This window comes from Lepidothrix coronata, unplaced genomic scaffold (genome assembly GCF_001604755.1).
Source record: "Lepidothrix coronata isolate B3197 unplaced genomic scaffold, Lepidothrix_coronata-1.0 Scaffold84, whole genome shotgun sequence".
Classification (NCBI taxonomy): Eukaryota; Metazoa; Chordata; class Aves; order Passeriformes; family Pipridae; genus Lepidothrix; species Lepidothrix coronata.
The window spans coordinates 797881-825761 of record NW_016690264.1 but is presented as its reverse complement, the minus strand read 5'-3'; the positions used below and the strand labels follow the sequence as shown (position 1 = coordinate 825761).

Sequence of the window (27881 nt, the reverse complement as noted above, 5' to 3'; positions counted from 1 at the left end):
AACCATAATGCAAAGCTCACAGAGACAATACCTTTCATTACATCAACTCAAATAAACAGGGAGCTAAAAATGGCAAGTTTTGACAACAGTGGCCTGACCTCAAAAGCAGCAGTGTCACTTCACTGACAGCCTCACACTGTCACAGTTCCAACAAACACTGTGCTACTGCTGGACCTCATCCGACCACTCCAGCTTGTCACAATGATAGGAGATTACACACAACAAAACCCCAGGTAATCTAGAGATGCTTACCTATGGCTAATCAGCCAGGATGAAGCTGATCCCCAGCTTATCACAAAGTAAATGAAAGCCTTAACAAACTAAATCACGTTCAGCACCATTTCTAAAACCATCTTCAGTACCAGCTCAGCTGCATCTGCAGCTGATACGGATCAAAAGTAGCAAATTCACAGAAAAAAACCCCTCAAGATTGGCTTAAAGGAAATATAAAGGAAATTTTCCACAAATGGGCCAATTGGATCATTCTTCCACCCCTACAGAATGAAAAAGAAAACACAGCTCCACCTGATCACTCCCCAGCTAATACCAAAATTACCAAAATGACCAATTACAATCAGCTACTGGAGCAACCAGAAACAAAACCAAATCCATGCCTATATTCTGAGCCAGCACAGTCACAACAGTGCAATGCTGGAACCACAAGAAAGCAAAGGTTGCCATCCAGCAAGCCAGTGAGCAGGGCATGATCAGAAACATTGGGAATAGTAAGGCTTCCATCATGGACAGCTGGAGAAACTTTCCCAGTAATTTAGGAATTCTGTGCCCAGTCATGCAGCAACCAGTGCCCGTCAGTCTGGTCTCATGGTGCAAAGTTTGTCCTACTGTCACCCCATTTCTGATTTCATTCTTTCAAAGTGAGAAGGAAGATGACGACTTTTGGTCAATAACTCTGACAAAGCCATTATCCTAGGGGTATTAAATGGGGAGATAAGAACTTCAGGGCTTTGCACAAATCATATTAGTTCAATTCTCAAATCCGGGTAATGCTTCTTTTCAAAGTATTAATTTCATTTATTCTATTTGCTCTCCCTCTGTCCTGATAACACAAGTGCACATGGCCCCTAAATGAGATCCTCCTATTTTATAACTTATAATCCTCCCTTTCTAGAGTAGTAATGAGATGTCTTCGCTTAATCGCGTTTATTTCCCCCCCCAGCTTCTGCTTTTATCCATTCCCATTCCACATTGATTTGTCTCAAAGGTTTCAGTGAAAACCATCAGGCAGGGAGTCACTGGCTCCAAGAGGCTCCTGATGCATATGCTGCACAGCCTTCAGAGATTACAAAAGCAGAGAGGAGGAAAAAGAGCAGCTTTGCTTGCAAAGTTTCCTTTGTCAGTAAGAAGGAATAAAAAAAAAATAGAAACGCAAAAGAACTGTGAAGTTAAGAGAAGACATTTTGATTAATTGGAATGGAAAAAGGGAAGACTTCTGGTATAGGGGAACGGTGAAATTATTCGCAACATAGTGAAGCAGTTAAATAACTTGACTCTGACAACTTTGCAAGTTCCTCATGCTAGAAATAGAAAAGGATTTAAAGATAGCTGTATTCATTCTTGGGTATTTCACATGAGACTTAAGGCACGCCACCAGCATCAGCTGAACACCCTGGGCCTTGCTCTGAAGTACCGTAGATATAATCCTTGTTGTGTAGTAAGTACCCACAGCATTAAATTATTCAGAGTCCAGTCAGCACCATGATCCTGCAGTGCTGTACAAACAAACAAAACATTTTATCTCTAATACAAATTGGGGAAGAGTTCTTCTGCAGCAGCTTAGAAGATTATTTCCATTTGAGCCAGCCCCCAGGGTTAATCAAAAAGCCATATTCAGTCAAAGAGGAAAGTAAATGCTGCACTATTACTTAAAGAGCTGGTTTGCCTCTTAAAATAAAGCTTTAAGGAGTTTTACTCAAAACCTAAGGCATCTAGAAGGTAAGTACCTTGTTCGAAGTCATTAAAAGAAACAGAAAGATCAAGACAAAAATGTAGAACAGGATCCAGGTACTTAACCCTAAATCCCTCTTGAAACCAGTGCACCACTTCAAGGAGAAAAAAATGACCAAAAACACACAAACCACAGTAAAATAACAATGAGTTTTAATCTGTACCCTGCCCCATAAACAACAGAGTAACTAACTGGCCCCAGAAGCTGTCAGCAAGTTCCCCATCAAAGGTTAATTCTAATCGACACTCTCTTCAGCAATGTGCAATATATAAAAAGACTGAAGTGCTTCATAGCAATATTGCTAATAATAAAAGTCAGTGAGTGAAAATCATAGAGAACAGATTAAATGACAAGCAACGTTCAGCACAACCAAAATGAAATCATTTCAAAATACAGCTATCATACTTGGATTTATGGTCTACAAGTGGTAACATTAAAAGAAAATGTTCCAGTACTGCTGGAGACAACAGTACAAGAGAGGGCTGCTAATCACCAAACTATTGATATGTTAAAGGCACAGGGCAGCTCAAGATCTTACTCCAAATATTAAAAAAAAATAATAAACCAAAACTTCTTAATTATACACAGCATGATTCTCAATTTTTACTAAATTAAGTGCTGCTAGAAGCATATTACTCCTAATTTCTTTCATGGGAATTGCCTCATTTTTCTCTGGCTTCCATAGTAGGCCACAACAACAATAAAAACAACCCTGGAAGTTTTTCCTTTATAAATGTAAGCAGTTAATTTCCAGTGCCATCTGCACCTGGACTACCATTAGGTATTTTGAGTTCCAACATTATCTTCTATCTGAAAGAGAAGACTGACACAGAAGAGATGACAAGCAGCTCACACCCAGTATTTGCCCCATATGCTGGGGCTAAAAAAAAAGAAGAACAAGAAACGCTCAAGCCCTGTTCCTAATAAAGGAAGGTAACAATACTGGAAGACAAAGGACACATTTGAGTATAACTGAGTCAATACAATAAGGTAACCATGCCCAAAAGGAAACCATAGATGAGATAAAGCAAGTCTGATAGGAATCTCAGTAATTTAAAGGTCTGGCCAAAACAGTTCCCACTTAGAAGCTGACAGACAATAGCTTTGACCTCATCTTTGCAAGGACAGACCAGACAACTCCATTTTTTAAGGATCTTAAATTTATGACTGATCAGGAGATAGTTAAAGAGCAATGAAATGTAACAGTTTCTCATTCTTGCACCATGTTCTGGGTTAACACACACCATGGTAACTATCACAAGGGGAGCCTGATCAGATTTTTGCAGAGCATCAAGTATGCAATATCTGGGTATGCAACACTGCAGAATTAAAAGCTAATTCAAATAATAGAACAGCTTTTGTATGTAAGCAGTTAGGTCCCAACTCACTTTAGAGGTGCCATCTTTACACTTCACAAATATCACTTGACTCTGTTAGTCCCATTTCTCCAGGATTACTCTACATCTCACTGGTGGAAGGCAGGGCTCTACTTTGAGCCTGGCCACATCTTCAGATTGGACAATAAATCCACCAGCTTCTTCTCCTTGCTCTTACAGAAGCCAGTTAATTACATTCATAAAGAGAATATTCTCCTTCTAATGGTCTGCAGTCACCTGCCTCAGACATCACTCCTGCTGATGCAACATCCCATGGTGAGGATACAATCTGGATACAAGGTCAGGATACAAGAGGAAATTTCCTATGACACAGCTATTCACAAGCTTTATTCCTAGAGCAATACAGCTACACACTTGCTCTATTCTCATGCTCTCCATATGCAGCTTCTAGGGATCACTATCAGAGATGGGCTATAGCTAGAAAGATCTTTTCTTTGAACTACTGTGACCATTTTTATATAAATTTTATTTATTCAGTCCTCAAACTACCCTTATATTATAGCTTCAAAATGCTTCACAGCCAAGCCACATGCCTGGGTAAGCCATGCCTATTAGCATTCAACATATAGAAAAAACATGCTCATAGAAGCGTTCTTCATTTAAATCAAGCACAGACTGATAAAGCTACGGATCAGTAGCATGGAAGAACAACAAAGACCATCGCCACTCCACTCTGTCCTCTCCTAAACCATCCTTTCAGTATGTACCAGGCAAGGTGAATTACTCTTAGTCTGGTTCTCAACATCACATTCTAAATGAACAGACAGTTTGACCTCACACTCCAACTCCTCATACCACTGCAGGGTAGGAAAAAGGGGCAGTTCCACTAAGACTCTGTACAGTTCCACCAAGACTTTACAGGCAGTACACCATTGCCATAGTAATGCTGGCATTTAGAAGAAAACAATATGACATAGTATAATGTCAATATTAAGCACCAATGACAATCCAAATGTACTTCACTGTACTTCTGCCTCCAGAACTGCTATGACAACAAGCCAATGGGTCATCTCAGCAACATCAAGGTGCCTAACTAGTAGTAAAGGCTGCAGCAAGAAGTCTCCAAAAGTAAGTCTGCCTGCTAGGCAAGAACAAATTGGTTTGAGAGTAAGTGGTGAGCACAAAAAGGGTTTATGCTTCCTGGTCTCTAAAAATCAATCTTAGACCTTCTTCAAAATGTTGCAATACTTGACAGTTTTAAAACAGTTTTATAACAGTTCTTCTGTTACCAGCCCCATAAAAGACTCGGACAAAAGAAGACATTATTACTTTTTATTAATTTGTGTATATGCTCAATCATATTCTAGAAAAAACAGACCAAAGTCTCAGGATACATCAGGTCAGCAGAATGTGATGCTGTATATATCAAAACATTAACTTCATGCACTTGAGAGTTCAAAAGAGTTCTCACTAGCTAGAGGCCATATCCACACACCACACTCCCTGCCACAGGTCAAGCTGTCCCCAGCACAGCCATTGCTTGTGCCTTCCCCTGCAAGTCTGGCCTTAGCAGCACTGCATGACACACTGCAAATGGAGCCTGCAGCTACACTGCGAGCCAAACATTAAGTGATGAGTGGGGGTGAGGAGTGTTTCAGCCTAAATCAAAGTTTCTAAGCTCATCACACAAGTGATATTAAATGAATCCCCCCAAGCAGAGGTATTTTAGCCTGTCCTGCACGGAAACATAGCGGGGGCTTTGTTACTCACCAGTTGGGCCGTTCTCTGCTTCTCCTCATTAATGCTGTTCCTTTCCCTGGCCTCACTGGCTGCTTCCCTTTCCCTTTTGGCCAGACGGAGCAACTCCTCTTGGACCAGAGCCTGTTCTTGCTCATACCTGTGTGAGCACAAAAGGCAGAGAGAAGGTGATCAAAGGACTTCTGGCAACAAGGTCATGGCTTAACATGGACTGCCCCTGCCCAGAGCCAAAACACAAATCCATAATCTATTTGGCACAAAGTCTGCTCCCAATCCCTCTATTATCAGCAGGAATTCAAAAGCCTAACAAACTTTAAACATGACCTGCAACTCCAGTGACGTTAAACTTTGGCACCAACAGTAGACATAGCACCATGTGAACTTATACTTCGGTTACATTTAGATCTATTAAGTACTTCATTATGACCTGAAAACAGTGAGAATAGGAAGTAGCTAGCTAGACAAATACATGCTGCATTGGCAAAGATCAAGGGACATACAACAATGGACATTTCCCCTCATCCTGTCACTTGTTACTTGGGAGGAGAGAATGAGCCCCACCTGGCTACAATCTCCTTTCAGGTAGGTGTAGAGAGCAATAAGGTCTCCCCAACCCTCCTTTTCTCCAGGCTGAGCCCCCACAGCTCGTCCTCATCAGACTTGTGCTCCAGCCCCTTCTCCAGCTCTGTTGCCCTTCTCTGGACATACTCCAGCACCTCAATACATGTCTTGTCATGTAGGGCCCAAAACTGAATCCACGATTTAAGGTGTGGCCTCACCAGTGCCGAGTGCAGGGGACAATCACTGCCCTGGTCCTGCTGGTCACACTATTTCTGGTACAAGCCAGGATGCCATTGGCCTTCTTGGCCACCTGGGCACCCACTGGCTCGTGTTCAGCTGCTGTCAAACATACACTCATCGTGCTCAGACTGAATAAACCACATATGTATGCACATAGATATTCCAAAAGGAGCTAAACTATTGTCTTTTTCAAAACTTCACCTCACCTCCTGTACAGTTCCTGCTCTGCAGCAGAGTCACTTGACATTGGTGGATGGATTCCTATAAAGAAGACCAGAAATCTGTGACTACTACAGTACAAAACAATCCTTCATCACATCATAAATTATTTTAAGAGAATTTAATATTGTCCATCAATAGAAAAAAAAGTCAAGAAAAATTAAGTTTGATGGATAAGAGTTTCAATTTATGAAACAGAGACACCAACAGCATCATCTTCAACCAGGCACACTGAACAAGATGTGCTACAGAAACTTTTAGGTAAGGATGTTAACTCCTCAAACCCTGATATATACTGAAACACAAGCATGGTTTTAGTCCTACTTTCCATTTCCTTCCTCTAGTTCCATTAAGTCTTCCCCTTGACCTCCTGCTTTCCATGTAATTACAAGGGATCCCACAAGTGAAGATGAAATTATCTGATGGAGTTCAGGCTGTCCATAAGGCTAATCTACATTCAGGAAAGATGTAGGCTTACAGCAAACAAATCTGTAACAGCAAAGGCCAGGTTCTCTAACTGCATGTTACTCTGGATGCCTTAAACAAATCCACCCTGCTAATATATATCAACAGAGCATATTTGAGAACCAATAGAAATCAAATAATTTTCTGACCTGTAAAGAAAGACAAATTCAGAAACCAAGTTCTCATCATCCACTTAGCCAGCTGTACTTATGACAGACTACCCTTCCCTATCAGTTTCTCTTCAAAGAATAAAAAGCAGCATTTCCCCCACCCATCCACAATACACTCCTGGTGCATGCAGCGCATCCAAAGAAGACAAGGCAGCTTACCAGGAATGAAAGATAAACTTCTGCCTTGCTTATTGCATGTTCATCTGAAATCCTAGAAGAGTTTACAGCGTGATACAGGCCAATCAAAAAGCTCCTCTCATAATGAGATAGTACTGAAAAACACAGGCATACTCTGTAACACGCAGTGGCAGCACTACTGAGAGGTGTGTCCAAACAGCCAACTGACCCAACAGTACCTGCAGATTTGGGTTTCCCTTCTGCAGCCAGTGAAGATGGAGCTGTGCCATTGGATGCACGGGGAGATCTCTGGCTGTCCCTTTTACTTTGAGAAGATTCTTTCATTCGGTTCACTACATCTTCAGTGAGCTGAAACATATGTAGGTGGGTAAGATGTTAACCAGGTCAGCTGTTGGTGTACATTTCACTGTGAACACTTCCTCTTTGTTAGTTTCCAGGCTACTACAAAAGTATTGCATTTTTAAAGAACATACCCTATCAGTAAGTGATAAAATCTCCAATCTACTGCCTGACCCTCAAGACTTGACAATGACAATCTTCCACAAATACTATCGAAGGTGGAAAGAACCACTAAACAAGTCAACCCTGTGCACAGGGACAAATTTACCAGAAATGGAAGGAAAGGAACTAAATAGGTTCTAAGTCCATCCATCTTTCTGCCTCCCCCCCCATGCTTGCTAACCCAGCTAAGCATGGCAGAAGAAGTGCAAACTATATGGTAGAGAATAGCTGCACAGCCCTCCCACTCACGTAACGCTGCAAACATTTTTGCAATCTCAACTTCATTCTCATTCACTGACTTGGGTTCAAATGCATGAAAAAGAAAGAAAAGTTGACTTGGAAGTTTTCTGTCAATTCAGAGGGCTTCTCACAGCACTGTTATGATTGACCCCTTCCTTCTCCCAAGTGCAAAGGTTCTGGCTCCAGAACACAATGAAATGGGGCTGCCTCCCTCACTAGGCTGGTCACAGTAGAAGACATATTTTCAGCTATGCTACTGCTATCCACCTTAACAGCATTTTTAACATCTTCATTCTACATTGTTATCATGCCCAATGCCTGATTTTAAAGGCACAAATCCCTGCCTATATCCTATAAAGAAAAATCAGGCAAAGACAACTTTACCTCCATCAAACACTTTAACAAGGAAATAAGCACACTCTTAGCTAACTTTAGTCAAGTGATTAGTCAAAATGGGATAAAAAATAAGTAGCCACAGCAAAATACATTCTGCAAGTTCATTTCAGGCAGATCTTAGAGGAAAAACACATAAAAGCATCAAAAAACAACAGCAGTGAAAATTATGGTAATATTAAAAAAAAAAAACCACCCACCCAACCAAAGAAAAGTCTTAATGGGGAAAGAAAACATTCCTCAATGATATCACCACCGCTCTCCCGGGTTTGTTTCCACAACACATACATGTCAATTTCCGATCAAAGTTCAAGAAGCAGCTTCCCGCTGTCCCTCCTAGAAACACCTCCTTATTCCCACAGTCTCCCATCTTCCCGCCTGTTCAGCCAGCGCTGCTCTGCCAAGACTCTTGGTACCATTACAAGGGTAGAGCTGTGTCCTCTCGGATGCCCTCAGAGCCGGGCAGCATCTTTAGCATCAAACTGCTTGCAAAGCACAAGGCAGGGACAAAACGGGGTCATTGAGCTGCGAGAAGGGAAAGAGGGCTGAGAGCAGAGTTGGGAAGGGGAGGTGAAGGGCGGAGGTGTCCCCACTCAACAACAGCCATGCCCAGGCCCCCAGCCCTCTACCCCACCACTCTCCAGTCGGCCCATCACCTCTGCAACTCTCTGCTCATCCAGCCTTCCAAGGTTTTCCTCGCCTCCTCCTTGCTGGTTTCCCCCGCTCGTCCCTCCCAGCCCTGCACCTGCTCCCCTGACCCCGCGGACAGACCCTCCCCATCCCACCTCCCTGCCCTCCATCACCCGGCCCGGGTCGCCTCACCCTGATGCCCTGCAGCACCCGGACTTGGTCCCGCTCGTCCAGACCGAAGGTGACCCTCCTCCCGCCGTGGCTGCTCTCGCTGCCGCCCATCCCGCCCGGGGTCTCCTCTCCCCGTCGCACCCCTGCTCGCACCGGCTGCCAGCAGCGCCTCTGCCCCGGCGCCGCCTGCCAACATCCCCGCGCCCCATTGGCGGCGGCCGCGGGGCGGCCAATGGCGCGCCGCGGTGCTGGCGGCCACGCGCAGTGCACGCTGGGAGCTGTAGTCCGTGCCGGGGACGGGCGGCCCGCCCGGCGCAGGGGGAAGCGCCCTCCCGGGATCGCGGGGATTTCAGTTCCCATCCCGCTGTGCCCGCCCTCTGCACCGCCCTTGGAGTGAACACGGCATCAAACCGTCCCGTAAAACTTCTACTGCCACACGGCCAACACGCGGGGTTTCTTTACTGGGTCCAAATTATGGGAGGATGGGAACCAGACCACGTGTAGCCACATGGAAGATAAGCTTCGTCCCTTCCTGGGTTATCTCTTAGCTCCATGACTGAGGAACCACGCAGATGTCACCCATCGTGGAGGGGTCACGGGCTGATGAGCCCCTGTAGGTGTCCAAGGCAATTCCCCCTCGGCGGCACTGGAACAAAGCATCCCCCAACACAGCCAGGGGAGGGTATCCCCCCTCACCACACCAGGAATCCCTCATCCACCTCCACACATGCTGTTTCTCTCCAAAGCCCTCAAGGGAGCTCACCACCACATCTTACCTCACATTTCTCTGGTGAAAAACCAAAATTACAGTCTAGAACCTCTCATCAAGTTTTACAGAGGCTGCTCTGGGGGTGGAATTTGCCTCTGCTCCTTTCAGCCACCCTGTTCCAGCAAGACCTACTGACTGTGCTGCTACCTGCTATGACAGGCTCATGTGTGGGTCCTGCAAAGGTCAGGCCATTGCCAATAGTCCCTGTGGCCAGGCATGGCCAATCCCCAGCCTAAACCAAAGGAACGAAGAGATAATGTAACACACAAGCAGCTGGAACTAGAAATAACAGCTTTGGAGCACCTTTCTCAGACAAGCTTTTCTGCATTCCCAGAAATACAGACCAGTCAACAAAGCCTTGGTATCAACACACTACTTATCTACTCAGCACACTACTTATCTACTCCCTAGTAGTGCATGGCAGCAGTTTTAACTGTTTAATGGTTATTCTTCACTGCAGTTGATGTAGCAACCACAGCTTTGCCTCAGCACAGGACTCTGGCCAGCATTAAGAGAGTAGCTGGGACTCTACCCCCCAAGATATCCAGGCCTCTTCTAGAGCACATTCCTGGAAGCAGGGGGTGTTTGTGTTATTTGTGCAGTACCTTGTGTGCTGAGGACTCGGCCCATTGCTCGAGTTCTTGATTCAAGGGCACTGTGTCAGCTGTTTGCACAACACAAGCACCCCACACAGCCAGTGAAAAGCAAAGGTCTGGCTAAAGCTCCCTCCCAGAACACACTCACCTGCCTCCTGTTCATTTCTCATCTGCCACCTGCTCACTCCACCTGATGGCACTCAGCTTTTGTACCGGAAAAGCAGTCATTCCTTACTCACCTCCTTTGTCCTCTAAGGGTTTCACAGACCTGCACCACTGCTCTTCCAGGCTGGTGAGTTTTTAACCAGTAATTACTCCTCCAGAAGTCTTTCCATGACTTGTCACCCTGTCACCCTTCCTTAGGCCCTTTTCAGGTGTAACTCCAGCCAGGTGGCAAAGATCCAGCAGGGAGAGTAGGCAAAGGCAAACAAAACTGCACATCACACCTGCAGCCATGCCTTCCTGCGATCCCCAAGGATGCCCAGCAGGGCCCATGAGCTGTGGGACACTGACATGGAAGCAGCTGTGATAACGGCAGAGGAGCTGTACTGTAACAAACACTTTCCACCTGCACAGGAGCAGAGGATCCCATCCAAGTTACCTCCAGCAGTAGCACCTCCTAAGGCAGCTCTCCCACAGCTTTCTCCAGGGAGCCTGGAAGGAGCTCTAAAAGGTCTTATTGCACAAGGGCATGACCCAATCCCAAGGCAGAGATGAAGCTCACCTGGCCATCAAAGAGAACCTGAGGGGTACTGACCCCTGCCAGCACACCGAGCTGTTACTCAGCTGTCATGAAACCACAGAATCACATTCTCCCAGCAGCCAGAAAATGTCCTGACACACAGGGTTTATTTCAAAGCCTAGAATAAGAAATAAGCAAGAGTCATCTCCAACTTCCACATAAGGCTTTACCCAAGCAACAGAGAAAAATATCCTATAGCAAAGGCCCCAGTGCTAGACATGCCCAGGAACAGCAACACCTAGTTACCGAGGAGTCAAAGGTTTCACTGACAGTTACTTAAATCTGGAGACCACTCTGCACAGTCATCACCTGGCCTAGTAATAGCCTTCCAAGAAGGAAATATCCATCTCTGACAAAAGGACATCATGTTATTCCATTATTATCTGCAATATTTGTTCAGGAATTTTTTTTTTAAATCCGCAAGTTATTTTTTCTCCACAATACGTCTCATTTCAGAAATAAAGTGTGACCAATTATGCCAAACTTAATTTTATTTTACAAACAAAAATATACATTTATTCTATATTTTCTCTCTTTTTACCACCCCCCCACACACATAACACTCTTCTGCTCAAGAACTTTGAAAATGGCCCAAAGCATTATATATACATAAATATACAACAGGGGGAAGGTCAGTCCATGACCTAGTGCAGAAACTCCTCAGCAGCAGAATATGGGACACACTAGAAATACTGAAGTCCTGCCAGCAAAAACTCCTTGGGATGAAAAAGCCATTGCTCCTTTGTTTCCTGACTGCTTTGAGACCTTCGTATCTCTTAGCTCTGTCCAAGGCCCACCAACTCCAGGGAAGCTTTACAGGTTTCCCCACCCTTTCAAAGGAACAGCAGCTTGGGATCAGTGTTGTAAAGCAGCAGTAGGAGCAGCAGCAGGACAATTCAGGCACCACATCATCCATCCCTTTCAGAGCAAGCAGTCCAGCATGGCTCAGGCCAACTGACAGCAGTGACAGAGGAGCCTGGAACACTTCTCTAACATGGCAAGGGCTGACTTGGCCAGTTGTTTGTCCAGCCCTTACACAGTCATTGCATGGAAGGGAAACGTGAAAGGCTGTGACCTACAGGAGACAACTTCACTCTCACACACAGACAAATGGAAGCCTTTTTTCATCAAAAATAAAATAAAACAAAAAAGTGTGTGGGGGGAAGCATTGTTTGTTTTCAAGGTGCTAGTGCTACTTAGAGGCCTGCAGGGCAAAGTCCACAGGCAGACAGAGAGGCTGCATTGCTCATTAACAAAATAAGATAAGAAAAGGGCCTGCATAGTTTTAGGAACCAATATGAACTTCTTGTTCTTACCCATGTTTTCTTTCCCTATGGTGGGAACACCTGGTAGCAAATGCTTTCCTCTACCTGCTCATGATCCAAACTAACACCTCCATGCTGCACCCCACATGACAATTTCCCAGCAACTCTTACCTCAATATTCTTCATAAACAGCAGTAAGTTGAGGCAAGAGATTCACACGGTCCCCAGTATTTCAAATTCCCTCTTTCTTCCACCTCTAGAGAAAAGCTGCTATTGCTTATAGCAGATCTCCACCTACCTAGAGGACTCAAGTAGGAAAGCACCTCCAAAACCAGAGAATACACATCTTCATACACAGTATGTCCCAGAAACCAAACTGATGCAGCTTTCAGATGAACAATCCCTGCGTTGGAACACACCATGTCTTGAAACTGCATGCCAGACAGCTCAGATGATAGTCCCTTTTCCAGCATGGAAGAGGTTAATAAGAAGTTCAAAACAGTCTTTAAATTAACTGCTTTCCACATGCATATAAGTATTTTCAACATATCGAGCCATAAAACTTTCTCAGATCAGCAAAAATCTGGGGATCTGAACAGCAATATCAGAGGACACTCCCAAAGAAACACATCCATCTCCCACTTGTCTCCCACCATAGCACACCAGCCAGTTCGATTCTAGCACGCCTAAGGTGTTTGAGAGTTTCTAGTCACTAAATACCGACAGCTCGGACTCATCATGGGCTTCTGCTCTGCCTCAAGCACCTGAACATCTCTGGAGCCTTCATCTGCAGAGTCAGCTTCCTCCTTCCTAGCAATCTCCAAGCCCCTGCCAGAGCCATGAAGCAGGGTACAAATGCACTTACGTCACAGGTTTTATTCTTGAAACTCAGCCCTGACTCAATGTTGTTACTTAAATTTTCCTGTGAGCTCAAATGCACAGCACTACAGCCTCCACAGACTGTTTCACAGCTCCTTCAGCTCAGCTAGACAGCAGCACTGTCTGTCCTTCTGTCTCCCTACTGTTCAGTCACTTCACATCCATGCTGTGAGCTACCAGCCTCCCCCAAATGCTCCCCAGGCACAGGGAACAGTTCATTCCTCTTCATACCTCTTTTTGCCCACGCACTCAGAACACTCCTTTTAACCACTAGCAACTTCAATTCACGATTTTCACCAGCGTTAGCTGCAACCAGGGATGAGCCCCAGTGATCAGTTTCCCTCTTCAGACACTGCTATCATCACCTATGCTGTTGCATTATGGCAGGACACAGGCAGTCATGCTGCCTGAAAAAGCCAGGAAGACCATCTTTGGTTTCAACCATCAAACTCTTTCTATATATGTACAATACAGCAGTCAAATCAACACCCTCATCCCTAAACAACATTCCCCTTATTGGCAGACAAGTGCTTTCAGTCACTGAAAAGGAAGAGGTGCCAGCCAGGGCTGTCTTCTGAATCATATTCACATCTGGAACACAGAGGATCAGGGAAGTTCAGTGTTTACAGGAGTATGAACAAAACTGTTCTCAGGTAGCAAGAGAAAGTGTTCTTTCCAAAAGGGTTTGGGCTGCCAACTTAGTTCCACAATAGGTTTTGGAAATCCTAAGGAAAAGAAGAAAGCCATGGCAGATAGCCAAGGACAGATTTCCAGTGGACAGCTGTGGTATCAGGGAGTTTGGAAGGAAAGGAATGAGATAATCATGTGAAGCAGGTGCCCTGCCTCAGGCATTGATGGCTTTCCAGCGGTCACTGTCTATGCTGTTGATGCTGCCCACGTGGTATGGCATGGAGGCCACGTCATCCAGGTAGGCTGTGGTGTCAATCTGAGTGCTCGAGTAGAACGCAGAATCCATTCCTTCCTTCTTGGCAACAGCATAAGGGTGGGGCAGGTGCACATCCACATCCTCAGGTTCATCCACCTGACATTTGTAGGAGAAAAGGATCTTCGGTTCAGACCTGGAGTGATTAAAGATTTAAAATGCATGTTTAAGCAACGTGGTATCAAAGCCACCTATCCTTAACTGAAACTCAGCAGCATTAAGAAATTGGGCATTCAGACCCTAAACACTCCTCACATGAGCTTTCAGCATAGAAATTTATGGCAGAGTAACTGCCATAGAGTACTAAACAAAGCTTTGGATGAAGACCTAAGTGAAATAAAAATGGTAGAATTCTGACTCTGCTGTGGGAAAAGCATCCTCATCTTTGGGAGTTTTCAATTACTGAGGGCAAAAGCATTCAAACACTACTGGACTCAACAGTAGCTTGGCTACTGACACTAAAAGGAGTCAGAACAGGAGTCCACCTCAAGTTCCATCTGTGCACATCAGGAAAACCAAAATACAAACACTGTGGATCACCAGTTTCCACCTCTAACTCCAGACAGTGTTCCCTTCTAATTTCAAAAGGAAGTAGAGGTTCATTTTTAGATTTTAAAAGTACTTTACGTTCTCAGTTATTTTTAAAGCCTGCTGTTTCGTGCTTATGGACAAGCCTGCGCTAAACCACTCGGGTTTCCTGACCAAGGTGCATTTCCCGTGAGTGGCCACAAGGCGGCAACCCCGGCCCAGGAATCGCCCTTCCCAGGGCTTCTCACTGGTGATTCTCGGGCCTATCACAGAGACCTTGCAGTCAAAGAGCTACCTGACCCCCAGATCCTTTCTACAAAACTATCCCAAAACCCAACCGGAAGACCATTTAACCTTCCAGGACTTAATCCGTCACTAACCATTCAGCTACCAACTTCAGCAGAAAAACTTTGTACTACAGGGGATGCCAAGGCTGAAGAAGTGATCCTCAGAAATCTTCAAGGGCAGAAATTAAAACTGCTTCTCCAACTGGCATTGTAGTTGCTGTCTTTATTGTTGTACAGATGGAGAAAACTTGTGTGCAAAACAATTAAATGACAGTATATACCCTCTAAACTCCTGTTCCTGGCTACTTACCCAAAGAAGCCTTTCAGGAATGCCACATAGATGAGAGGTGCAAAAAAGCTGAAGTAAAGGAACGTGGTAGCATCAACACAGCTGTCAACAGCAAAAGGGAACATGAAGGGATTTAGCATTCAAGCATAATACAGCTGGTTAACACCAGCCACATTCCCCCAGAATGATCCAATTTCCCTCTAGTGTCCAGAGAACATAAAAAGTCTCGTGCTAAACAAATTTAAACTGATGCAAAGTATCAGATATTGTCATCAGAATCTGTCACTGCTCTTAAACACTCAGAGGGAACCATGACAAAACCCAAGGTCTGACCAAGAGCAGTCTCAAGTGCTCCCAATTTTGACCTGCAGACATGACACTGATCCCTGCAAGAACAAGACCCCAGCTATGAATAAGGGTGTCTCCATATTTCTAGCAAACAGACTATTTCCTCCCTTATTACCTATTAAATGTGAGCCAATGGCCAGACATCAGTGGATATAAGCTATTACTCTCACTCACCACCTCGAGACCACTGCAGCACATGAAGCTCCACAACCTCTCCACTCTGAGTTTCCTGACCACTTAAGGTGATTTGGCACAAAACAGAATCAACAGGTTTATTCCTTCTTAGGAACACAGCACAGCTTTGTTTTCTTGGGAGAGGCAGTGCTGAAGGACACCCAAAAGCAACACAAGATACAGGGATGCAGACCTCCTCCCTCAGCATACATACCACAGTCCTTCTATGATATCCACACAGAGGAGGGCACTGCCCAGGCCCTGCACCAGGTTCAGCAGTGCCAGGATGGCAGCATAAATATAAAAACTCTTCCGGGCTGTGGGAAAGACATGGACACAGATGAAGCTCAACCCCAAACACCAGCCCAATGAAAATCTGTTTGACAGAGATGCCAAACCCAACACAAGCATCTCACCACCTTGTCTCTTTAAGAACTCCTGAAGAATTAAGACTGCATTTCCCTGTCCCGTGCCAGCAGGATTGATGGTGGTTTAATGGACTAAACCATAGCCTCCTGCACGTGTATACACTCATAAGATGGGTTTTGAAAACATACGGTTATGGCAACACATGCGAAGATTTAATTGGCAAGCATCTGGAACCAGTGTCAGTCACATAATTAAATGCAAGAAAAACAAACAAAAAACCCAGCTGAGTCAGAAACTGTGCCCTTCCAACACAAAACACTAATAAAATTGCTCAGGAGACCCCAGCAGGAGCAGCAGGGCATTCTGGACACTAGGTAGATCAGGTCCAGAACCTGTGCCTGTGCCATACATACCCCCTCCCTCAGGGTACCCACACACAGATGCCAAGACTAGTTAGAGAGAGAAGAGCTCAATGCAAACACCTTACTAACAGCTCTGTTCAAGGATTGCAGATATTCTGCAACCATAACAAAAGGAAAAAAAAAAAAAAGAAGCATCATAATAAAGTAAAAGCCCAGATAAAGATTATTGAGTAGCTCCCATTTAGCCTTTCCTTCCCAGGGAATGACCAGCATGCACACTTTAATATCATGTATGCATTTCAAAGGAAGCTGTTATTAAGAAGTCCTTTCTTAGGTCTCTCAGAAGATTATATATTTACATTACACCTGTATCATTAACTGAGCAGTAGGTCTTGTTTCCTTAATGTAATTGTTTAGCTACTGAAGCAGCAGTGTAATTGCTCTTACTCTGCTCTCCAAAAGGCACAACATACTATTTTTTCCAGGGATAAGTTATCGGTCCTTTGCTACGTTATCTGTACCCTGAGACAGTGGAATGCATCTGCAGCACAAACACATACAGGAACCTCTCACTCCCACCTATCCTTTATCCTGGCACTGTCTCCATCTATACTATGGAAAACGCTACAGTTACTTACAGGGCAAAGAAATTCGGTCTTTCAGAGGAGTTTTTGGAAGAATCACCACCAAGGAATAGACCTGTTGAGACAAAGAACTAACAGTTCCAAGGCTGTTTGGCAACTGAACTCAGCAATCTTTGCAGGGATGGTCTATGGTATCGCGCACTCCCTAGATGTCTCTGGGCAGAGGCACAAACCCCCTGATATTTAACCCCATGCAGATGTGAAGGCCCCACAACTCACCCTTATCAGCACAAAACTGCTGGTCACTGACAAACGAGGGAGGGAAGAACATCTAAGCTGTAATTTAGCTGCCCCAGCTTACAGTACTCTCACTGCACCTTTATTGCCTCAGCTTTCCTATCACGAGAAGCATCAATGCTGTGCTGTATGAGGCAGGAGGGGGAGCAGGGCATTACTGTACACAAATCACCCTCCTTGCTCCATTTAGAAAGTACAAAGCAGCTGTCACAGTGCATAACACATTCCCAGTACCAGAAAGAAGAAACAGGAGCTGGCAAGCCAAAAGTGTCTCCCTCCATGGCCATAGATGTTAAAGTCTTCTGCTGAGAGGTGGGCATCAGGGTACAGGATTTCCAGGGTGCCCTAGGAGAGAAGTGGCACCAAATGATTCTGTTACAGTATCTTCACTGAAATCCATGTCTGGACAAGGGACACTGTGTTTAAAGAAGTTCAGACAACAGCTGGCCTGCCCCCCAAGACCCAACCATTGCCCAGCTAAGACCAAGTTAAGCTCACACAGAAGAGGAAGAAACTGAAGACAAGAAGTGAGGGGGGGAAAATGGCAGGAATCTGCATCTGAAGGAAACTGGTATCAATGACATTCCAGGAGACTGAGTGGATGGGGGCTGCAAGCAGTTGTCCATCTGAAATAGGCTGAGAGCTCCATTCTATCCTGAGAGTAGACCCTTCTGTTGAAATATCCAGAACACAGACAACTTGGGAAAGGATACTGTCTCACTCACCTAAATTTCTGAAAACGGCATGAATAGAAGCTACCACTCAGAAAGTGAAAAGTGCTTGTAAGCACTACTGAACCCAGATACAGCTCGAACACTTGACATTTAATGAGGCTCCTCCAGCTTTATCATGTGGTAATGATCAGCTCACGGCCTGCACAGGCAAGAGCCTCGTCACAGAACAAAGATCTGTGTGTTACTCTGGGGCTGCCCCGAGCACAGAGACACAGGGCTGACCACTGCCAAAGGGAGGAGAATAAACCCAGACACAGATTGCATTGTTCAGATACATGAAGACATGACTAATAGACTGAGCTAGCAAGCCAGCTGCTAGTTTGAAGAGTAGCAAGAGCTCTCAGCTCTCAGAGAGTCAGCAGACAAGAGGCTACTGCAGTGCCCTTACCTGGCAAGCACACCTCAGGTTCCTCCATCTAGTTTTCATGGCCCTTGAGGGCAGATTCACAACTTGTGGCTCAGATGTGGAAAACCTCACTCCTGTTCCAAGGTTCACTAAACAAGGCAATCCATGTAAACCTCATCTTATTTCTTCACCTTGGCTGAACTATTCATGCAGTAAAGAGGACAAGCAGATACCATCTGCTTATACATTGCCACAAGCATGCCATTTTCCTCCAAAACCTCATCCAGAGAGCAAAGCTGCCACTTCCAGATAGGAGTCACACACTTAACTGCTTACTCTTCAAGGAAAGTCCCCTCTTTTGCAAAGACTAATCCTTCTGCTCCAACATACTCACCTGGGTGACAGAATATGCCAGAGACAGCACAGTAGTGATTGCCAGTACACGTTTCACACTTGACTTGCTCTCCAGGTGACCTGTAATTAAGGAGTACAGAAGTGACTCAGGATGTAACCCCAACACTGGTTAAAAAATCAGGTTTTTTTCAGAACCAATACTTGTATTTGCAGCGGCCTTCAAGGGAAGGTAAAAGTTCACTTAACCCTGTTTGGAGAGTTGAGCCTTTTACAGACTAAATAATATTTATAAAACAAGAGATTTTAACTTGCTTTCCTCCTGTCCACAATAATATAGAGAAAAGGACTAAGTCTTTTTGCTGGGGTTAGAAAAAAAAAATTCAGGAATGACTACAGTATACACTGAGATATTGTAAAGCTTCTTCTCAGGAAAAAGAGTTGATGGGAGTCTGAGTTAGAGAAATCTGTACTGGCATATGCTGGAGCAGGTAGTCTCCAGAAGCTCCTCAAAAGATGAAAAAGTTACTGCTCAGGTGTTCCATTGGCAGTAACCCACATTCCAATCCCTCTCCTCTACCTCTGATGCACAGGAAGAGGCATTTTTAGTTGCACAACTGAAAGAAATAGAATTACAGATTGCAGGTACAGTTAAAGCATTTGAATGAAGGCAGGATGGAATCAAACCAACCAAGGATGCAATATAGGGGATAGATGGGACCCCAAAGGAACCATCTTAACTAAAATGTGGTTGACGTAAAGATCAGACTGTTGATCTTGGCATAAGACTTATTTACCTAAGCTATGCACTCTCTCAGCATATGCATGCAGGACAAACAAAGCACATATAAGTCTTTCAATCACACAAGCCATAGATCTGTAAATATAATCAGGCTCTCAACCACTTCTAACTAAAACTCTCCACTCTGTCCTTTGTATTTATTCTAAAGTTTCTTTGCTTTATAGTATCAGCATCTCCATGAACTTATAGATGCAGCCTCTGTGGAAAGAAAGGGAATAGAAAACATTCAAAGCACTCGAAAACCTCCTGACACGTACCAAAGGCAAGGCCTAGAATCACCACACTCAGCTCAATCGCCAGAAGGAAGAACCTCGTGATCTCCCACAGGATCTGATGGATAACAGAAACCAGACAAACATGATTAGGTGGAGCCAGGAACCATTTAGAAGTTAATACAGCAAAACTCCAAGGGATGGCAGCCTCTGAATGGAGCAGGTCACTTCCACAAGCCCTCCTCATGCTTTGTAGGGATACTGATCACATGCTTGTTGCAAGTCCTGTTCGTGTCTGTGAAACAGAACACTTGGGTGGGAGCGAGCAAAGAGCAAGTCAACAGAGAGAGGAAGTGGCCACAGTTTGCCCCAGCTGAGGATCTGTCACTTGTCTCAGATGTGTTCTTTCTGCTGTGCTCCCAAGGAGCACAAACCCATGACGACCTCAGAAGTTCTTAAAGTAGCAAATACGCCTGGACAAACTCTGTATTCTTCCTCTTAGAAAGCTACTAATTCTTAAATCTAAAGCATATTCAATCCTATCCCTCCTTTTCCACCTTGTTATTTGCAGTCTCATGTTTTATTTGGTGAAACAAGACTAATAAAACAGCAGGTGAGGCAACTTTCCAGGGAGTCATGCAATAAATCAGTGTCAAATCTAGAACAAGAATGCAGATTCTGGCTTGTTAATCCTTTTCCTCTGAATGCTGAACAGTACTCTCTCTTGAAAATACATAATATTTTAAGAGGCATTTGATGAGACACTTCTAATCTCAGCAAATACACTGTGTGTGTATATATATGTGAGAACACACAATGGACAGGACAAAACACATGTTTACAGGAAAAACTGACTGAGTATGTGTCTTGCTATATGACTTCCCAGCAAGGTGCACTTATCAGCAGCACCAGAGCTGAAGAAAAGCACTTTCCCACCTCTTCTTCATTATTCAAGTCCTGGACCTACATCTGTTCAATGGAGGTGAATGAAAATGCTACAAACATCCAGCCACTTACCACAAGCAGCACTTCACAATGCTTTGACAGGTAACATTAAAGGGAAAAGCAAAAGAATCACAGTGACCCCAGAGAATAAAGCCAGATGACCTGTATGGTGTGGATGGCTCCTCTTTCTCTAAAAGCTCAAGAACTGCAGAGCTTTATGGTTTAAGCACTATTTTCCTACAAGTCAAATGACTACAAAGTAACAGCACATACAAAGCTATTTCCTGTTTGCTAAGGGTTCATCCTGTGCTCAGCATCTGCAAGGACATTCAGGTGTCAGTGTCAAAAGGGAATTTAGTTTTATTTGCATTCAATACAAAAAAATTAAACATTTTCAAAGAGTCACTTGAATAATGCAAGAGTAACAAAGACCAGGTCTTGCCTATTCACTAATGTATCTGAATATTTACCGCTTGCAGAGCAGAATCGTTTCACCCCTGCAACAGGAAACTTTGGCTGCCACTATTTGTGCACCTATTTTAGGAAATCCATTGTTTTACAGCCCTGGATGTTGTGATGATTTAGGTGCAGTTATTAGAACAGGATTCCATAGTACACATAGCCATGAATACTGCAAAAAACCACATTCTTCTTGTATGCACATAAGAGGGAAGCCAGAGCAGATTGCTGTGATTAGAACTGCACAAAGCAGAGCCTCTAAAGTCAGTGTTGCACCTACCTTGTCAGCAACTGTGGCAGCATCAGAGGCACTCACAGTCATGGAGACAACAGCACGGGCAATACCAACTAAAGCCACCACAAATACCTGCGAAAAAAAGATAACAAAAGCGAGCTCATGTCAAAAGGCACATATGCAGTAGTGACCAGAAACCCTTCTGGAATACCATTTGCAGGTCAGCTTTCGAACCTGATAATGTGTACTAAGAGAGTAATTTCCTGAAAAAGATTCCTCAGACTTGTTAGATATAGGAGTGCTGACTTAGAATTTAGGAAGGAACAAATTGCCTCAACTGTCAGACTAAGCTCTGAATCGTTCTCACCCAGTCTTTACAACCATATCTTTACAAACAGTCTTCCCACCCTTCACTCTACGGGGCAGGGAAGGAGAAAAAAGGAGATACAAAACATATCCCTCCAAATTACAAGATCAAATGGTTGGTATGTCTGACTAAATCAATCACATCAGATAACAGAAGCCACTCAACACCAGCTATCACACATCAGATCTGTGACCAAACTAAAACCTGCAGTTCTCTCATTCCACACTGACAATGCTCAGGAATACAGAGGAAAGGTCACCTGCAGCCAATAGCTTAAAAACATCTTACCCTGCTGCACTGTGCAACAGAGATACCCAAGTCACCTCATATAACATTTAAGCATGACAGCTCAGCAAGGCTCATTTACCAACCCCTGTGCTGTCCCAGTCATACTACACAATTAAAAGCTCAGTTAGATACATCCACCCTCTGCTGTGCAGACTTATCCTCCAAAAAATCAGATTTTTCCAGATAAAATTCTCTGAGCCACAGGCTGATCCTAACAATGCAGATATAAGACAGCTAAATCTATCAGGGAACCAAGAGTCCAAGCTGATTCTAAGCTGGCTAGAGAATGGAAATGACCGATAAGTTACCTACAGCTGAGTATCTCTGCCTTAATGGAAGAGGGGATGGAAAAGGCATGAAAGAAGAGTACAACAACAATCCCTCCTGCAGTGGAAAACACTGTGACAAGAGACTGACAAAAAAGAAGGATCCCTGAATATAATGGTGTTCTAGAGCAGCAACAACTCATTGGAGAGGAACACATCCTTTTTGTTTCCTCTTTAAGCAGGTAGAGACCCTTCCCAGTCTGTTAACATTAATCACTGACTTCACAGGAAAGCATTCCTTCAGGACATGCTAAAACAGCCAACTGAAAGGAAATACTCACAGAACACACTTCCATCCTCATTTCCCAATAACATGCTCCAGAAGATCAAACTGAATGAAAGCATTTTCCTCTCACACTGTGTGCTGGGTTTGGCTGGGAGAAAGTGAATTGCCTTCCCAGTATCTGGTATGGGACTGCATTTTGGATTTGTGTTGGAGACTGTGTTGATAACACAGGGATGTTTTTGCTACTGCTGAGCAGCAATTACACAGAGTCTGCCTCTCAACCCACCCCACCAGCAAGTTGGCTGGGGGTGCACAAGAAATTAAGAGAGAACAGCTGGGACAGGTGACCCCAACTGATCCCAAGGATATCCCACACCACATGGCATCATGTTCAGCACATAAAGCCAGGAAGAAGGAGGAAGGAAGGGACTTTCAGAGTAATGGTGTTTGTCTTCTCCAGTAACCACCACATGTGATGGAGCCCAGCTTTCCTGGGGATGGCTGAACACCTGCCTGCCCATGGAAGGGGTGAATGAATGCCTTGTTTTGCTTTCCCTGTGTACATGGCATTTGCTTTACTTATTAAACTGTCTTTATTTCAACCTGTGAAATTCCACTTCTTACTTCTACTCTTCTGATTCTCTCCCCTGTCCCACCAGAGGGAAGTGAGCGAGTGGCTGCCTGGGGCTGAGTTGCTGGCTGAGGTTAAAACACAACCAGCTGTTTCAGCACTTTGTTTCTCACTTCATTTTGAAAAAGGCAACAGTATTAAGTCAGTTCTCTTCCCTTTGGTTTATCAAGAGTTTTGCTTTTCAAAGCCTTTGGCACAAACTCCTACTGACCATGTGTATTACTGGAAACATGACAGAAGACTTAAATTCAGACTGGAAAAGGCTGGTAATATTTTTAAAAGGTTGAAACATTTGTGTGTATACCTGGTTATCCAAAACTGTACACAAGCCCAGTACCCACACTTCTGGCCTGAAAGAGCTAACAAGACTTCCCACCAAAGATTCAGTTGAGGCTACTAGCTCAGATTTGGTTTTGAGCTTTTTAGGTTTTGCCATGCCAGTCCCTGTACCCAGAGAAAGATGCCTCCATCTAACCCAATTCAAACACACATTCACTTCTACAACCTGTACTAAAGTCACTGAGGAAGAGCAAGCACACCGAGCCAAGCCAGGATGGCAAAAAGCACCTGTGATAAAGCTTCTGAATTACATTTTTGAATACATTCAGGTAGGGTCTCAGCTGCATTTATGACATAAGCATAAGACACTGGATTCCAAGACATGAAAGTAACAAAGGAAGAAAAAAGGAAAAGAAAAAATTAAGTCACCATGGGAGAATAAAATCCACTCCAATCCAGCAGATGTGGTCCCACAATCTATTAAAAGCTGAATTCAAACAGTGGAAAAAAAAAAATCTGTGTCTACTTCTTGTAGTAGACCTTTAACAAAAACCAGATTTTATCCCTGCAAGAGCTAGTCTAGGTTCTCTCCACTAGTTTGTGATATTGTTCATGAGTGGTAATAAAAAAAAACACTCATCAATTCAAAGGCACAGAATCGTACTCACTAGTATGTAGAATGTAGTGAAGATTGGGCTGGAAGTGACCCGGATTTTGGCCCTGGCAGAGGGCAGTTTCCAGAGAAGAAACATAAAGAAAAGCACATTGGGAACCAGGAGCAGAAGATCCCAGTAGCGGACTCTGCAAAAAGTAAATAAAATAGGTTTTCTTCCTGTTCTTCAGCCTCTAGAAGGGAAGGCACCAGCCCCAGCTCCTTCTCATCCGAACTCTGAGAAAGAAAGCTCCTTCCCTTAGGCCAGGGTCAGACTGTTTTCCCATTTCCTCCGACTCACCGGGACTTCCCAATGTCCTCATAGAGCAACAACAGGCACTTGTGTGGCACAGTGATGTTCGTGTCGTTGACCGCCTGCGTTGTCATCGGGGACAGAGTTGTCACATTATCCGGTGCTGTCACAGGGGAAGTTGAATGTGTGATGTTGTCAGACATGGAGAATCTCATCACAGACATCATGGACTGGAACATCCTGTCTTCCCTCTGGTCCAGGTCAAACACAGGCAAGACAACCACAGCAAAGACAGAAAGCAACATTAAATCAGTTGTGAGTCAGAGGTAAAAAAACACATCCTTGACATTAGGCCCCTGCACAACTGCTTCCTGCTTGGTACAGCAAATTATCATCATCTGGAAGACTATTACACAATAAAAAGGCCACCTGCCCTTACTCTGCACACAGCCATTAGGGTGGAAAGTACAAAACCACTGTCTTGTATCAGAGTAACAAGCGCATTCAAAATGGTGTAATAATACATTGGATTAAGTTTTGTGATTCTTTGAGCTTTGGCAGATTCCTAGAAGAAATCAAGACTCAGAAGCAATACATGGCATCATCAGATGGAGACAGAAACCCTGCTTTACCAGGATACTCATTATTGTTCTACCTCCCAAGATCAAGAAGTTACAGTCAATTATTTGAATTCAACTACTACATAGAAAGGATGAAGGTCCTTACCAAAAACCTGTTGCTGTTACCAACCCTGCAGTCTGAGAGCAGGGAGGGCCTCTCATGCTTCTACCTAAGGGGACTGCATAAAGTCTTTATCTTTCAAACCCAACACTGGCAAAAGCCAAGATTCAGCATTTTTTTCCTAACCCTCTGCAAGACACCAGAACTACTCTGTTTTTGAGCAGAGCAGTAAGGCTGGGAAAAGACAGCACCTGTTAGCATAAAGTTCTTCAGCTTCTTTACATCCACCAGTCTCAATTACATTGCCCTTCTCAGACACAAATCAGCATTGTCATCAGCAGTTTACAAACCCAGACGCAGATGCAGCCCTACCTAGTGGGTTTCCTAAGTCAGACCCTCAGGCAGCAGAGCACTATGGTCGGGATCAGAAGATTCTGATGTCATGGCACTCTGTTCTTTTGCCTGCCCTACCTTCCACCACTCCCACCTCTCAGAAAGATGACACACCTGAACTTCCTATTCCCCTGACAAAACATTTTGGCATGGCCTCCCCAAGAGAATATTCACAGCTTTTCCACCATCTGTCCATCCTTCAAGGCCCTGCACTGCTGTGACATTAACTGTCCCTCCAGAAGTTAAAGGGACACTCTGCTCTGCCATCCATAAAACTCCATGGGCTCCATGGCTTTGTTGGTGGCATTGGCAGAAGTCACCCCAGCAGCAGTTCATCCCTGTTGGTTCTACAATTGCCTTGGAAGCTTAGGTGGACTATGGCACACAACACTTTAGATTAGGAGTTAGTATATACTAGAGTTTTGGCCTGATTGACCTTACTAAGCCTGCTGCTGATTTAAGGTACCACCTGGTGCAAATCTCTCCTTTTCCCACCCTAAAGCAGCAATCCTCACTGTGAAGGTACTTGAGTAGCTACCAGCTGAATACAAACACAGGGTCCAATCACCTCTCCTGGCAATCCCTAAGTGATCACAGACAACGCAGATTCAAAAAAGATAAATCTCTGTCAGCCAGCATCTTAGACGCACATTGCCAGGGACAGCACTCGAGGAGTCTGTGCTATAACTAATCCAGGACTTATCTCAAAAAAATTCTCCCTGTTTGACTTTCAGCCCTGGCTTGACTGGTAAAAACTGACAGACCCATGACAGGGCTCAGAAGGTGTTTTCCCTTAGAGGTTCTGTGTGACTCACAAGTTGGAAGGAATCAGCAGAGCCCCGTGTCATCTGCTGAGCTTTGGGAGTTCAGTAGCACCTTCCCCACAAATTGCTCAAGACTGTCAGTCACGGGCTCTTATTTCTCTTCAGAGGCTGAAACTCTTCCCAGGTTTTCTAAGAGGCAAGGAAATCATACCGCCCTCAACCAACAAACCCTCCCTTCAATTCGTTCTTGCTGACAGAGACTCCCTGAGCTGGGATTTCCTTTCGTGACTGTGGTGTGCTCTGCTGCACGAGAGACATCACTGTAAATAAACACACAGACCTGGAAGGATCAGCTTTGCCTTTGGCAAATCCTGGGCCAAAAAATCCTAGTTCAAGTAGAGGTTCCAGTAAACAACCTTCACATTCCAGACTTATTTCTACAAGTGTCCTCTCTTCCCTCCAGCTTCTCACTCCTCTGAATTGACACTGTTGAGAAGGATTTTCTCTTCATAATTTTGCTCCATTCTCTTCCTCTGAAACAGCACTATATCTCAGTAGCAGTGACGGCAAGTATGATCACATTTGCCAACACAGGAAAATTTCTACCCAATTTTTTAAAAAGGCGTGAAAAGGTAGAGAAAAACCTCACAGACCATGGGCAGAATAACATCACCAACTGTAAACTATCACAATCTCCTAATATGTCTTCTGGGACAAATAATTCCATCTAGCTGTCACACTGAAAAGAGCTCGAGTATAAAGCTGTAAGAAATTTATGTTAGAACAACTTCTTACGAAAAGAACAAACAGTCTCCATTATTTTCACTAGAAGCCACAACTATCACACCACAGCAAAGAGCTGCTGATAAAGAGAGGAGTTGGCCACACGTAACAGAAGTCCAGTCACGAGGTTTCAAAGGGCAAAGAGGAATCAAGCTCACCTCTCAGCCAGGCTGCTCACTACAGCCTGGTACTTGTATTCCTCCCCAGATGAAGTGTACACAAAGCAGAGCAACAGAACATCCAACATGATAAGACAGGGCAGCCAAGGTCATCAGCTAGACAGCACAGTGGTCATGCTTTTCTAATAGCTAAGGCCTACAGCAAAATGTGGAGAACTGGCCCATTCCTGGTCCAAAGCACCAGAAAAAAACACCAGCACCTCTTTTTCTCCCAGTTTCGTTCTCACATCGCGTTCTGAGCTAAGGTTAAAAGAGAAAGCTACCGCAACACTAAAAACCGACCAAAGCAAAATACCAATAGCAGAAGTACCAACAATAAGCCAAAAGGCTCACGCAGAGAACCCCGGTCCAGGGGGTGGATTTCAGAAACGCGTCTCCTGAGAATTCTTGTTGTTTTGGTTTTGATTCCCCTGGAAGGCGGGAGCACAAGCAGCAAGAAAACTAACAGCGCGCGGCCAGCTCGCTCCAGGCAGGCGGGGAAGCAGAGCCGGGGCACAGCCGCAGTCACATCGCACCCTCAGCCGGGCAGAGCTGCCCCGCGGCTCATGCCGTAGGGCGGCACGGGGAGGCCCCGGGAGGGCCGCGGTCCCGATATGAGGCGCCCCGGTACCTGTCCCTCCCCGTTACCCCCCTCCCGCCGGCCCCGCTCCCCCAGCCCTGGCCACGCTGGTCCCGCTCCACCAGCCCTGGCCCCGCTGGTCCCGCTCGTACCCGGCCGGCGCCGCCGCCGCCGCTCAGCCCCGGGGCCCCGGCC

The 27881-nt window shown here is 44.8% G+C and overlaps 2 protein-coding genes across 6 annotated transcripts in view; both read right to left on the bottom strand.

Moving 5' to 3' along the window:
• The window catches only part of CHCHD6 (coiled-coil-helix-coiled-coil-helix domain containing 6), a 109667-nt gene extending 100683 nt beyond the window's left edge, over positions 1-8984 (bottom strand). For all 5 annotated transcript variants that reach the window (XM_017820676.1, XM_017820677.1, XM_017820678.1 and 2 more), the window contains exons 1-4: positions 8811-8984; positions 7073-7202; positions 6069-6123; positions 5074-5200 (exon numbers count right to left, since the gene is read on the bottom strand). In XM_017820676.1, the coding sequence (XP_017676165.1) occupies positions 5074-5200; positions 6069-6123; positions 7073-7202; positions 8811-8900 (402 nt within the window). In that variant the 5' untranslated portion in view covers positions 8901-8984. The remainder of the gene's footprint in view (positions 1-5073; positions 5201-6068; positions 6124-7072; positions 7203-8810) is intronic.
• A 2000-nt stretch (positions 8985-10984) lies between these two features.
• On the bottom strand, positions 10985-27881 carry TPRA1 (transmembrane protein adipocyte associated 1). Its single transcript, XM_017820647.1, has 11 exons — positions 27839-27881; positions 24376-24578; positions 24091-24223; positions 21351-21437; positions 19712-19784; positions 18696-18775; positions 17456-17566; positions 16979-17039; positions 15824-15926; positions 15109-15189; positions 10985-14119 (listed from the first exon to the last, which is right to left on the bottom strand). Exons 2-11 carry the CDS (start codon positions 24564-24566, stop codon positions 13885-13887), a joined length of 1155 nt encoding a protein of 384 aa, XP_017676136.1. The 5' UTR covers positions 24567-24578; positions 27839-27881; the 3' UTR covers positions 10985-13884.

Excerpts from the sequence above, each read along its gene's own strand:
- TPRA1 (XM_017820647.1), bottom strand. The coding sequence starts at position 24,566 with ATGTTCCAGTCCATGATGTCTGTGATGAGATTCTCCATGTCTGACAAC. Across the intron at positions 18,776-19,711 it reads GATTCTAGGCCTTGCCTTTG|GTCACCTGGAGAGCAAGTCA; the intron begins GTACGTGTCAGG and ends CCTTAATTACAG. Across the intron at positions 17,567-18,695 it reads TGGCATATTCTGTCACCCAG|GGCACCCTGGAAATCCTGTA; the intron begins GTGAGTATGTTG and ends CTTCTCTCCTAG.